The sequence below is a fragment of the Nerophis ophidion genome, linkage group LG28 (assembly GCF_033978795.1).
Source record: "Nerophis ophidion isolate RoL-2023_Sa linkage group LG28, RoL_Noph_v1.0, whole genome shotgun sequence".
In the NCBI taxonomy this organism is placed as follows: Eukaryota; Metazoa; Chordata; class Actinopteri; order Syngnathiformes; family Syngnathidae; genus Nerophis; species Nerophis ophidion.
The window spans coordinates 7011940-7026572 of record NC_084638.1 but is presented as its reverse complement, the minus strand read 5'-3'; the positions used below and the strand labels follow the sequence as shown (position 1 = coordinate 7026572).

General features: G+C 42.3%; 1 protein-coding gene across 1 annotated transcript in view; it reads left to right on the top strand.

Annotated features, from left to right (window-relative positions):
- Nucleotides 1–14633, top strand: part of LOC133545282 (aspartyl/asparaginyl beta-hydroxylase-like) — a 44963-nt gene that overhangs the window by 9104 nt on the left and 21226 nt on the right. Inside the window, exon 3 of the mRNA XM_061890706.1 lies at nucleotides 3632–3700. Within this exon, the coding sequence (XP_061746690.1) occupies nucleotides 3632–3700 (69 nt within the window). The remainder of the gene's footprint in view (nucleotides 1–3631; nucleotides 3701–14633) is intronic.

The following is a 14633-nucleotide window of genomic DNA, read 5'->3' as shown; positions in this document are numbered from 1 at the left end:
TTAAATGTATATTATGTTTATAAAGTCAGTAAATATGTCCCTGGACACATGAGGACTTTGAATATGACCAATGTATGATCTTGTAACTACTTGGTATCACATCCATACCTAAATGTGTGGTATCATCCAAAACTAATGTGAAGTATCAAAGAAGAGAAGAATAAGTGATTATTACGTTTGAACAGAAGTGTAGATAGAACATGTTCAAACAGAAAAATATTAACAGTAAATTAAAAAGTAGGTTGATAATCAATTTTTTACAGTTTGTCCTTTATAATGTGTACAAAATAATAGGTGTATAAATGACACAATATGTTACTGCAGACTAATTCGGAGTCTTTGTTTATTTACTTACTACTAAAAGACAAGTTGACTATTTTATTTAAGGACTAAATGACAATAATAAACATATGTTTCATGTACACTAACATTTTTTGTTACAATAAAAACAATAATGACATTTTTTTGTGGTCCCCTTTATTTAGAAAAGTGTCTAAAAGTATCGAAATAAAACATAACACAACGAATCCACCATGGATTTTTAATTAGGTTTTGATGGTGAGGAGAGGTGCCAGGAACGAGACGTGCAATATTCTCCGTATATAAAGTCAGTAAATAAGGCCCTGGACACATGAGGACTTTGAATATGACCAATGTATGATCCTGTAACTACTTGGTATCGCATCCATACCTAAATGTGTGGTATCATCCAAAACTAATGTCAAGTATCAAAGAAGAGAAGAATAAGTGATTATTACATTTGAACAGAAGTGTAGATAGAACATGTTAAAACAGAAAACAGGGCAACACCTACCCTTTACATCAGTATTTCTTCACCATATTATTAATGGTTTATTAGGTATTTTATTGTATGATCCTGTAACTACTTGGTATCGGATCCATACCTAAATGTGTGGTATCGTCCAAAACTATTGTCAAATATCAAAGAAGAGAAGAATAAGTGATTATTACATTTGAACAGAAGTGTAGATAGAACATGTTAAAACAGAAAATAAGCAGATATTAACAGTAAATGAACAAGTAGATTAATAATAATTTTTTACAGTTTGTCCCTCATAATAATTCTGTGGGAAAGTTTTGTGGTCAGATGAAACAAAAATGTCGCCGTTTTGCCACAACACCCAGCAATATGCATTATTTTCGCATTTTTCTTATTTTAAGCCTACGCCGGCAGGATAATTTCAAAGACGCATCACAACTTTCACTATTAACTTCAACAACCACAACTACTAATCATGGTAGGCTTCATGAAAGACGATAATGACTGTTGAGGGACAAATGAGGAACCAGAACATTATATTTTTGAGCCTGAGCATACAGAGGATGACCTACACATTTTAGAAGCTGTGTGACAAGCAGATCCAGCAAGTAGCAGTATTGCTAAGTCCTAAACAAGAAACACTTACCGTACAATGACGTTTACATCTTCCCGTTTAGATGAAGAATTAATGGTAACCCCCTTACAAGTGAGCGTCTTTTCATGTCTTTTTCAAATGTCAAAATTGACCTTAAACTGCACCTCCAGAAGGTCTTACCTTTGTCCATTTGATGTCAGATGAAACAATGCTGAAGAAACATGTGAAAAAAGCAACATTTAGCTGAATTGCAGCCGTTTTGTGGTGAAAAATGTAAACAGAAGCTGGTGGATGGCTACCAAAAGCACATAATTGCAGGACAAACGTGTTAGCATCAACAAACAAAGTGGAGACGCCAACATGTCCTGACGCGTGTTTGAAGACAACATTTCTTATGCAAGCCAAACAAATGAGTTGACGTTCGCTGCCAGAATAGATTTTTACCTTGTTTCTGCTTGTTTGCTGCTCTCAAATACGCCAGTCGCTTCCTGCTAACGTGCCGCATCTGTGTGACGGTGCAAACATTGTCTTTTTCCCCTTTAAAATAGGTGCATCGCTCCCATGTGAATCATCAAAGCTACTAAATACAAAGTGCTTTTTTTTTCCAAATTAATGTAATATTTAAGTATAGTATTTTTGCACATGTACATTTTTTTCCCAAGTACAGATGCTGCAAAATGCATCAGTCAAGTTTAAAATGACATAAAAAGGTTAGAAGACCAATTTGACACAAGCTATAATTGACACAAAATGATCAACATATTTAAATTATATGGAAAAATAAAAATACCAATAATAAATAATAAATACAATTGCTTCAAATGCAACAATACACACATTTTAATGAATACTTGAATTACAAAATTAAGGATATAAATGGAGGCGAAGAACTATATTAACCTTGTAGATTGTTATGAATACATGAATTACAAAAGTAAGCATATAAATGGAGGCGAAGAAAGAGAAGAACTGTATTAACCTTGTAGATTGTTATGGTAGTGTGCCATGTGTTACCCAGTGGGTGGGGGTCATTACACATGGACTGTGCACTGGTGGTAGTCCAGGTCTTTAGTGGCAGGTCTTGTGATGTAACATGTACTCAGCCATCCCTGCTCTTTGTCTCGCAGGCCTGCACTCACATCATCCCTGTATGAGAGAGAGAGAGAGTATAAATAGATATATTTTTATATATATATATTTTAAAATATATATATATAAGAAAATATATACATTTGTATATATATTTTATGTATATACAATTTATATGTATGTGTGTATATATATATTTCTATATATCCATCCATCCATCCATTTTTTACCGCTTATTCCCTTCTTTGGGGTCGCAGGGGGTGCTGGCACCTATCTCAGCTACAATCGGGCGGAAGGCGGGGTACATTATTTTTATATATAGAAAAAAATACATAAGTATTTGTATGTATGTATGTATATATATATATATATATATACATTTTTATATATAGAAAATATATATATAAATATATATTTTTATATGTATATGTATATTTATGTATACAAAAATATATATGTATGTGTGTGTATGTACATATTTTTTATATATGTATATTATTTTTGTATGAAGAAAAAAAATACATAAATATTTGTATAATTATATATAAAGTATATATATGTATGTATGTGTGTGTGTGTGTATATATATATATATATATATATATATATCTATATGGACAACGCTAGTGGCCATTAATGCTGACTTCTTCATTTTGATATATATATATATAATCAAAACACATTTTTTATTGATTTCTGCGTTGTAGGTCAAAGTGTTGTATATATTTATATATTTTATATCGTGTATTGTGCTCCAGAGTTAATGTTTTTGCAGATTAAATTGAATGTTTTTTTTTGTTTTTTTTTCATGTATTGAATTTTATTATTCAGTAATAAAATGGTTCATCGGTCACAAATATTTAATGTTTAAATAAGGACGCTATTTATTTAAAAAAACAAACAAATGTTGTCAAAGTTATTTGTTATTATAAGTTGATTTATATTTCTCTCTATCCTTGTTTTAATTGTATTTAATGTTAAAAAGGTTTTCAGTGGTATGCAGAGGTGTTTTATAGACAAGTGATGCTATTTACAGTCGTGGTGGCGAGTGGGGGGGGGGGGGGGGTTAAGGGGGGGCAAAACGTTTTTTTTCTTGCTGGGGGGGCCTACGAGAAAATAATTGAGTAGCACTGCTCTTAAGTGTCTCTTCTCTGCGGGTGTTGTAGGGAAGCTGGCAGCCTACGACAAGGACGGGGATGGTGACTTTGACCTCCAGGACGCCAAAATCCTGCTTGGTAAGTACGTCCGTCTTTCAAAATAAAAGCAATGTCCTTGTGATACACAATAAACTAACGTGTACATTTAAGTGGGACTACTAGTCAGTAGAGCTGGGCGATACACAGACTTTGTAAGATATATTTGTAAACAAGATATGAATGAAGAAAATATCGTAATTTCAATATAATTTATTTCAGGTAAAAATGACCAAACGCTGCTTATTTTGTTGCAGTACTCCATGTGCTGCTAAACTCCTCCCCTTCCTGCTTCCAAGACTATTAGGATGAGTCACTATTGGTTGAGATTAGGCCAATCAGAGGCAAGATAGGGCGGGTCATTGAACCAGAAACACTTTTTATTTCAACAGACTCTCGCGCCGTACCTTCCGTCAAAACTCTAAAGGCCGACTGCACATTTCCTATCTTCACAATAAAAGCCCTGCTTCATGCTGCCTGCGCTAACTAAATACAGAGTCTCGGAAAACTGGCGTGCACAAGCGATCCCTCAGAAAGCTGGTGATGTGCACGCCAGCTTTCTGAGACTCTTATTCAGTTAGCGCAGGCAGCATGAAGCAGGGCTTTTATTGTGAAGATAGGAAATGTGCGGTCGGCCTTTAGAGTTTTGACGGAAGGGACGGCGCGAGAGTCTGTTGAAATAAAAAGTTTTTCTCGCCTTCCTCTCGGTCATTTTTTCATAATAATGAACTGGCAGCAGCCAGCGTCATCTCACAAGACCCTCGGGTGCCGTGAATGTCAATCAAGCAAGCTACGGAATTTGCCGCCAATGTTTTTCTTGTAAAGTGTATGGAAGCTGGATGAATTAGATGCCAAAAACCAACCACTTTCATGTGGTATTGTACAGAAAGGACAACTTTTTTTCTCCTCCATTTGAAAATGTGGGCGTTATCATCATTACTGTCTGATTCCAATCAATGCAAGTCATCAGAATCAGGTAATACACCAACTTATATTCTTGTCTTCGTGAAAGAAAGACATCTATATGTGTTACACATGCTTGTATTATCATTAAACACATTTAACTTGTTTACAAAAATGTCTCTTTCATAAATAAATAAATATAAATGATATATATAAATGAGGTAGATCCCCTCCAGTTGGTCAATTGAAAAGTAGCTCGCCTGCAGAAAAAGTGTGGGCACCCCTGATGTACACAATCATGCAATGTATGAGCTCTTTTACCTTTCCCACTATATGCTCAGTGGTCAGATAAACACTTACCTGCCTACAAAAGTAAAAAGACTGCAACTGCTGCGCTCGCTGGGAAATTTCCCAGCAAAATACAGCCTGGAACAACTTGAGATAAGATGAGTTTTGTGCAAATAAAGCTCATGCATTCAAGTCAAACCTTTAAAAAGCCTTCCTGGTTGACATTCTGTTTGTGTACAAACATCGGGGTCTTTTCCGAAGAAAATCACCTGTCATTAATCATGATTTGTTTTGCTAATAATAATAATTTGCCAGCCCTACTTTGTTAGTGTTACAAATGGAGTATAGGAAGTCAACATGTTACAAACTGCCAGAGGTGGGTAGAGTAGCCAGAAATTGTACTCAAGTAAGAGTACTGTTACTTTAGAGATGTATTACTCAAGTCAAAGTAAGGAGTAGTCACCCAAATATTTACTTGTGTCATGTAGTCGGCCAGGGGATGGTGCGGCCCGTTAACGCAAAGGTGGCAGCTATTGATAATTTCCCTGTGCCGGCGACGAAGAAAGAACTTATGCGCTTTTTTGGTATGATCGGGTACTACCGCAATTTTTGCTGCAATTTTTCAACTGTTGTATCTCCTCTGACCAATTTGTTGAAGGGTGGCGCCAAATTCATTTGGTCGGAGGAGTGTCAGCAGGCTTTCCAGAATGCAAAGCTTTTGTTAACATCAGCTCCGGTCCTGGCTGCACCCAAACTGGATCTGCCATTCCAGCTGCAGGTGGATGCAAGCCAGGTGGGAGCAGGTGCGGTCCTCCTGCAGGCTGATGATGATGGAGTAGCCAGACCGGTTTGCTATTTTTCAAAAAAATTCAACAAATACCAATTTAATTATTCAGTGATTGAAAAGGAAGCATTAGCATTGATTTGGGCATTGCAACACTTTGAAGTCTATGTGGGAGGGGGTCTCCATCCAATTGTGGTCTACTCAGATCACAACCCTCTCACTTTTCTGCAGTCTTTCAAAGGGTCCACCAACCAGCGCCTGTTGCGCTGGGCACTGTTTCTGCAGCCATTCCACCTGTTGATCCGCCATATTCGCGGGGTGGAAAATGTAATGGCTGATGCGCTCTCTCGGGCTCTGGACCAGGAGGTCTAATCATCTCCACTCACTCCTAACCTGCGGTTTTTCTCTGTTTCCCTTAAAGGTCGCTGTCCGGGTACCAGGATTTGCTGGGTGCAGGGAAGGTCGGAGGGGAAGGAGGGTGTTTGGGATGGTTTGGGTTCTGGTTGGTCTGGGGTGGAGGGGAGGTGGGTCAGTGGGACTAGAATATAGCTACTGGGGCTACTGTAGTTTTTTGTTTTCTATTTTTTGATGGTGCTTCAGAGACCCAGTTAACACGGGTCTCTGTTTTTAAGGGGGGGGATGTCATGCCCGGTTAGTGTTTGGGGCACTTTGGTCCTCCGACCCGCAGGTGGAGCTGGTCTGTGAAGACGTGCAACATCTCAGAGGGCTGCTGATTGGGCGGCCTATAAAAGGCCTCCCATCAGCATGCTCGCGCTCTCTCTCGTCCCACAGGCACATTCGTTTGGTGACCGTATGGTCACGGCAACGACGGCCGGGATTAGCACCACATTTGCACCCTTTTGGGACAACACTCATTTACTGATACATTCCTTGGTTAATTCACATTACTGATCACTGATACATGTTGTAAATAAAAGATCTGTTGGCTAAAATGTACAAATCGGTGTGGTCTCCCTTAATGTTACAGCCACTAACAAGCCAGTGGTTGTGACATATGGGGGCTCGTCCGATCTTTGGTAGTAACTTTAGGCTATGGTAATTCCTTCTACTGGCTATGGCAGCGTAGGAAGGTGCGTAGAGCTGAGTTACTAATTGTGAACTGCTGATAGTCAGTTGGGGCCTGTTATCAGTTAGTTAATTGGGGGATCTACTGATTTTTACTTTTGAGGCTTTGTTTGACCGTGCAAGTGTAGGTAGACACTGAATTGTTTGTTCCAGCCATCTTGGTTTAGTTTCATTGCAGTTTGTAGCATTGCATTCAGCCTCTTAGGAGCTGTCGCCTTTATCCCCATCTAGTACGGGTTCTAGGTTCCTGCTGTCACAGAGCCTGGGCGAGGGCACCGCCTTGGAGAAACGGCTGAATCGGCTTTGTCGGGATGGTACGTCTCCACAGGTATTGGTGAGTAAATGATCCTCGTCCTCGGGCTCTGTGTGAAAATAGATTAGTCTAGTGGGGGGAAAATGTTTAGGGGGATGCTCCGAGGTTGGTTTGCTGTGTTAACATAACTGTAATGTTTTAGAGACCTGGTTGGATTGGTTGGAGAGAGAGAGCCTAGCGTAATTAGAGCTAGTTTTTGGTTGGGTTGTTTTTTCAGTAGTTTCATTGTTGGTTTGGTACAGTAGCCAGATTGGTACTGACGGCCTGGGTTGAGCAGGATGGAGGCTTTTGTGGAAGCACCATCTGAGAAATTGTTGTTTGCCCTTAATAAGGAACAGTTGTTGCAATTGGCAGAAAAGTATGGCATGGAATTGTCATCAGCCATTAGAACTGGTAAGAAGGGACCCTTGCGTGACTCCATTCACGAGTTTTTGTGTGAGCAGAGCATTTTGCCTTCAGGAAAAGGTGGTGACGCTCATGTGAAGGGTATGTCAGAGCCTATGCAGTCAGAGAGGGTAGGCATACTGACTTTTGAGCAACAAAGAGAGATGAAGGCACTTGAATTTGAGTGGGCGCAACAGGCTAAGGAGAAAGAACGTCTTTTTGAACTGGAAAAAATCAAATTAGAACGAGAATTGCAACAGCAAGCAGATGTGGAGAGACTCAAATTTGAAAAAGAAATGGATTTGAAAAAAGGTGAAATGGACCTTACAGTACAGCTTGAGAAAATTAAAATTGAACAGGATCGTTTGAAACTAATGTCAGAAGGTAAGATTAGTGGAAATCTGTCCGGGTCAAGTATGGATAGCATGGTAAAGTATGTTCCAAAGTTTGACGAACGTGACCCAGACGTGTTTTTCTCACTGTTTGAACAGATGGCCTCTGACAAAAAGTGGAGTGAAGAGGATAGAACGGTGCTTTTGCAAACTGTACTAGTAGGACGCGCACGGGAGGCATACTTGGCATTAACACCTGTTGATAGGCACAAGTATGCTGAGGTGAAAAAAGCGGTCTTGAAATGTTATGAACTGAATCCAGAAGCTTACAGACAACGTTTCAGAAACTGGCGTAAACGTGATAATCAGACCCATGCTGAAGTGGCAAGAGAGTTGAGTACTTATTTTAACCGGTGGCTCACTTCAGAGTCTGTCTCAACTTACGAAAATTTGCGTGATTTGTTGATTTTGGAGCAGTTTAAGAACATTGTACCAGATCGAATTGCAACCTACATTAATGAGCAAAAGGCAAAGTCAGTGGAGGAGGCAGCCTCGCTTGCTGATACCTTTGTGTTGACTCATAAACGTAAGCCTTACAGCAGTCCTCCACGGTATAATAGCCACCAACGTTATGATCCTGCTCGTTCTCCTCCACAACGTTCTCCTCCTCGTTATGGTCGTAGTTCAAATCGATCCAATTATGGCAATTCCAGTAATGTTCCTAAATTTGATAATGGAAGTAGCAAATCTCGCCCAAGCCCGACGGATAAATGTCATTACTGTTTGCAGGAGGGACATTGGAAAAAGGACTGCCCGCTGTTGAAAGGCCGTAAATCTAATGCCAAGGCAGCTGGGTGTGTTTCTGTTGTGCATCCAGTTGATTTTGGCGTCTCTGATCTAACACCGTTACCTCGTTTGGAAGTTCATTGTGAGCAAGTGATTGAAGATGGTGCATCTGTGTCAGACGAGCAGACGAAATCAGTAGAGTCAGCTGCGTCTGATTTCGCTCCATTCATTAGTGATGGCTGGGTGTCATTGGTTGGAGAGAAAAAAAAAGTTCCAGTTAAAATCTTAAGAGACACTGGGGCATCTGAGAGTTTAATTTCTGGAGCAGTTTTGCCATTTTCCACAGCATCTGACACTGGGAAATGTATTTTGATTAGAGGAATAGGCATGCAGTCATTTTCTGTACCGTTGCACAAAATTCACTTGTGTTCAGGATTTGTGAATGGGGAGGTGACTATTGCTGTGAGACCGTCTCTGCCTATGCAGGATATCCATGTAATTCTGGGGAACAATTTGGGTGGGTGTTTAGTTTCTCCACCTCCAGTTGTTACACCTGTACCGCTATCTGTAGAGGAGCCAGACGCGTGTTGTCAAGAATTCCCAGAAGTGTTTACTGCTTGTGCTGTGACTAGGGCAATGTCTCGCACGCAGGCGCAATCGTCGGATGTGTCCAAATCTGTGCCTATTTTTGTTCCTGAGCTGCCCGAACCTCTGTCATGTCAAGATTTAATTGAGGCACAAAAGAATGATCAGAGCTTTGAGAAATATTTTGCCTTAGTTTCTACTGATCCAACGATGGGTTACTTCATTCAGAATGGCGTTTTGCTGCATACGTGGTTGCCAGGTGTTGATCCTGAAGTGGCAGGTCAGGTGATTCAAGTGATGGTACCTGACAAATACCGTGATTTGATTTTGAGAACAGCCCATGGAGCAGAGTCTGGGCATTTTGGAGTTAAGAAAACCTACCGACGTCTTTTGGAACATTTTTACTGGCCACGGATGAAACGCCGTGTATCTATATTTGTCAAAGCATGTCATGTTTGCCAGGTTGCGAAACAGAGTACTCCCATTAAACCTGCACCACTTCAACCTATTCCGTCTGTTGGCACACCATTTGAGCATCTCATTATTGATTGTGTAGGTCCACTACCCCCTTCGAAATCTGGTTGTGTGTACCTCTTTACCATCATGTGCCAGGCCACTCGGTATCCAGCAGCGTATGCCTTGAGAACAATTACCACAAGGTCAATATTGAAATGTTTGTCTAAATTCATTTCTGTCTTTGGCATTCCAAAGGTAATTCAGAGCGACAGAGGGTCTAACTTTACCTCCAGAACATTTGCTGCAGCGTTGAAGTCGATGCAGGTGGAGCACAATTTGAGCAGCGCGTATCACGCACAGAGTCAGGGGGCGTTGGAGCGCTGGTATGCCACGTTGAAGTCTCTCTTGCGCGCTTACTGTGTTGAGATGCGGAGAGATTGGGAGGAGGCGTTGCCATGGCTCTTGTTGTCTGCGCGTGGTGTAGTTCAAGAAAGCACTGGTTTTAGTCCAAATGACCTAGTCTTTGGCCACAAAGTCCGGACCTCACTGTCTGTTTTAAATGCCAATCTGGATCTGCAGAACACTCCCGTCAGTTTCACTGAGTATGTAGATGGTTTTCGTCGTAGGCTGTTGCTTGCATGGAAAGAGGCAACCGAGCATTTGACTAAAGCTCAGGTGAAAATGAAGCTGCGTTACGACCGTAAAGCGAAGATCAGAGTTTTCAATCCAGGTGATCAAGTTTTAGCTTTGCTGCCCATTCCGGGGTCACCATTTACAGCAAAATACTCTGGTCCATTTACGGTTATGAGCCAAGTGTCAGATCTCAATTATTTACTGTCAACTCCTGATCGTAAACGATCGCAGCAACTGTGTCATGTGAATTTACTCAAGCCTTACCACTCTGCAGGTTCCGACAAGGCGGGTGGGATTGCTGCGAGTCCAGTGGGTCTAGCCGTTGGGGGTTGGGGAACCGCTCAACTGGCCGGAGGTGGCAGCTTGGGATGAAGTGCGCGCACCTGATGATTCAGTGTTACACGGGCGCTTGGATAATACTCAGCAGTTAAAGGAGCTAGATAGTCTCCTCGGTCATTTAAGTGAGGTACAGCGTAAACAGTTGTCGGATTTGATTTTTGAGTTTTTGCCTTTGTTTTCCGACACTCCAACCTGTACCACACTAATTGAACATGACATTGACACACAGGGTGCCCGCCCAATACGACAAAGATTTTATCGAGTGGCTCCCGATAAACAGAAGAGTATGGAGGACAGTGTGCAGTATCTGCTTGATCATGGTCTCGCCAAGCCATCTTACTCCAGTTGGGCATCGCCATGTCTACTGGTGAAAAAGTCAGATAACACCTATAGATTCTGTACGGATTATAGGAAAGTAAATGCTGTGACTAGACCAGATTCTTTTCCATTGCCACGTATCGAGGACTGTGTGGATCAGGTTGGGAGTGCTCGTTATGTCAGCAAATTTGATTTATTGAAAGGTTACTATCAAGTGCCTTTGACGCAGAGAGCGCAGGAGATATCTGCATTCATTACCTCTTCCGGTTTGTACTCGTATACTCGAATGAGCTTCGGTTTGCGGAATGCTCCTGCAACCTTCCAACGGCTCATGAATAGGGTCGTTGGGGGGCTGCAGGGGTGCGCGGTTTATTTGGACGACGCCGTTTGTCATTCAGACAGTTGGGACGAACATTTGGCTCGCATTCGAGCGCTTTTCCAGAGGTTGGTGGCAGCAAACCTCACAGTAAATTTAGCGAAATGCGAGTTTGCGCGTGCCACAGTCGTCTATTTGGGTAAAGTAGTCGGCCAGGGGATGGTGCGGCCCGTTAACGCAAAGGTGGCAGCTATTGATAATTTCCCTGTGCCGGCGACGAAGAAAGAACTTATGCGCTTTTTGGGTATGATCGGGTACTACCGCAATTTTTGCTGCAATTTTTCAACTGTTGTATCTCCTCTGACCAATTTGTTGAAGGGTGGCGCCAAATTCATTTGGTCGGAGGAGTGTCAGCAGGCTTTCCAGAATGCAAAGCTTTTGTTAACATCAGCTCCGGTCCTGGCTGCACCCAAACTGGATCTGCCATTCCAGCTGCAGGTGGATGCAAGCCAGGTGGGAGCAGGCGCGGTCCTCCTGCAGGCTGATGATGACGGAGTAGCCAGACCGGTTCAACAAATACCAATTTAATTATTCAGTGATTGAAAAGGAAGCATTAGCATTGATTTGGGCATTGCAACACTTTGAAGTCTATGTGGGAGGGGGTCTCCATCCAATTGTGGTCTACTCAGATCACAACCCTCTCACTTTTCTGCAGTCTTTCCAAGGGTCCACCAACCAGCGCCTGTTGCGCTGGGCACTGTTTCTGCAGCCATTCCACCTGTTGATCCGCCATATTCGCGGGGTGGAAAATGTAATGGCTGATGCGCTCTCTCGGGCTCTGGACCAGGAGGTCTAATCATCTCCACTCACTCCTAACCTGCGGTTTTTCTCTGTTTCCCTTAAAGGTCGCTGTCCGGGTACCAGGATTTGCTGGGTGCAGGGAAGGTCGGAGGGGAAGGAGGGTGTTTGGGATGGTTTGGGTTCTGGTTGGTCTGGGGTGGAGGGGAGGTGCGTCAGTGGGACTAGAATATAGCTACTGGGGCTACTGTAGTTTTTTGTTTTCTATTTTTTGATGGTGCTTCAGAGACCCAGTTAACACGGGTCTCTGTTTTTAAGGGGGGGGATGTCATGCCCGGCTCTGCCGGTTAGTGTTTGGGGCACTTTGGTCCTCCGACCCGCAGGTGGAGCTGGTCTGTGAAGACGTGCAACATCTCAGAGGGCTGCTGATTGGGCGGCCTATAAAAGGCCTCCCATCAGCATGCTCGCGCTCTCTTTCGTCCCACAGGCACATTCGTTTGGTGACCGTATGGTCACGGCAACGACGGCCGGGATTAGCACCACACTTGCACCCTTTTGGGACAACACTCATTTACTGATACATTCCTTGGTTAATTCACATTACTGATCACTGATACATGTTGTAAATAAAAGATCTGTTGGCTAAAATGTACAAATCGGTGTGGTCTCCCTTAATGTTACAGCCACTAACAAGCCAGTGGTTGTGACATATGGGGGCTCGTCCGATCTTTGGTAGTAACTTTAGGCTATGGTAATTCCTTCTACTGGCTATGGCAGCGTAGGAAGGTGCGTGGAGCTCTTTGTATTGAGTATTCCTTCTACTGGCTTTTGGAGCGTAGGAAGGTGAGTAGAGCTGAGTTACTAATTGTGAACTGCTGATAGTCAGTTGGGGCCTGTTATCAGTTAGTTAATTGGGGGATCTACTGATTTGTACTTTTGAGGCTTTGTTTGACCGTGCAAGTGTAGGTAGACACTGAATTGTTTGTTCCAGCCATCTTGGTTTAGTTTCATTGCAGTTTGTAGCATTGCATTCAGCCTCTTAGGAGCTGTCGCCTTTATCCCCATCTAGTACGGGTTCTAGGTTCCTGCTGTCACAGAGCCTGGGCGAGGGCACCGCCTTGGAGAAACGGCTGAATCGGCTTTGTCGGGATGGTACGTCTCCACAGGTATTGGTGAGTAAATGATCCTCGTCCTCGGGCTCTGTGTGAAAATAGATTAGTCTAGTGGGGGGAAAATGTTTAGGGGGATGCTCCGAGGTTGGTTTGCTGTGTTAACATAACTGTAATGTTTTAGAGACCTGGTTGGATTGGTTGGAGAGAGAGAGCCTAGCGTAATTAGAGCTAGTTTTTGGTTGGGTTGTTTTTTCAGTAGTTTCATTGTTGGTTTGGTACAGTAGCCAGATTGGTACTGACGGCCTGGGTTGAGCAGGATGGAGGCTTTTGTGGAAGCACCATCTGAGAAATTGTTGTTTGCCCTTAATAAGGAACAGTTGTTGCAATTGGCAGAAAAGTATGGCATGGAATTGTCATCAGCCATTAGAACTGGTAAGAAGGGACCCTTGCGTGACTCCATTCACGAGTTTTTGTGTGAGCAGAGCATTTTGCCTTCAGGAAAAGGTGGTGACGCTCATGTGAAGGGTATGTCAGAGCCTATGCAGTCAGAGAGGGTAGGCATACTGACTTTTGAGCAACAAAGAGAGATGAAGGCACTTGAATTTGAGTGGGCGCAACAGGCTAAGGAGAAAGAACGTCTTTTTGAACTGGAAAAAAATCAAATTAGAACGAGAATTGCAACAGCAAGCAGATATGGAGAGACTCAAATTTGAAAAAGAAATGGATTTGAAAAAAGGTGAAATGGACCTTACAGTACAGCTTGAGAAAATTAAAATTGAACAGGATCGTTTGAAACTAATGTCAGAAGGTAAGATTAGTGGAAATCTGTCCGGGTCAAGTATGGATAGCATGGTAAAGTATGTTCCAAAGTTTGACGAACGTGACCCAGACGTGTTTTTCTCACTGTTTGAACAGATGGCCTCTGACAAAAAGTGGAGTGAAGAGGATAGAACGGTGCTTTTGCAAACTGTACTAGTAGGACGCGCACGGGAGGCATACTTGGCATTAACACCTGTTGATAGGCACAAGTATGCTGAGGTGAAAAAAGCGGTCTTGAAATGTTATGAACTGAATCCAGAAGCTTACAGACAACGTTTCAGAAACTGGCGTAAACGTGATAATCAGACCCATGCTGAAGTGGCAAGAGAGTTGAGTACTTATTTTAACCGGTGGCTCACTTCAGAGTCTGTCTCAACTTACGAAAATTTGCGTGATTTGTTGATTTTGGAGCAGTTTAAGAACATTGTACCAGATCGAATTGCAACCTTACATTAATGAGCAAAAGGCAAAGTCAGTGGAGGAGGCAGCCTCGCTTGCTGATACCTTTGTGTTGACTCATAAACGTAAGCCTTACAGCAGTCCTCCACGGTATAATAGCCACCAACGTTATGATCCTGCTCGTTCTCCTCCACAACGTTCTCCTCCTTGTTATGGTCGTAGTTCAAATCGATCCAATTATGGCAATTCCAGTAATGTTCCTAAATTTGATAATGGAAGTAGCAAATCTCGCCCAAGCCCGACGGATAAATGTCATTACTGTTT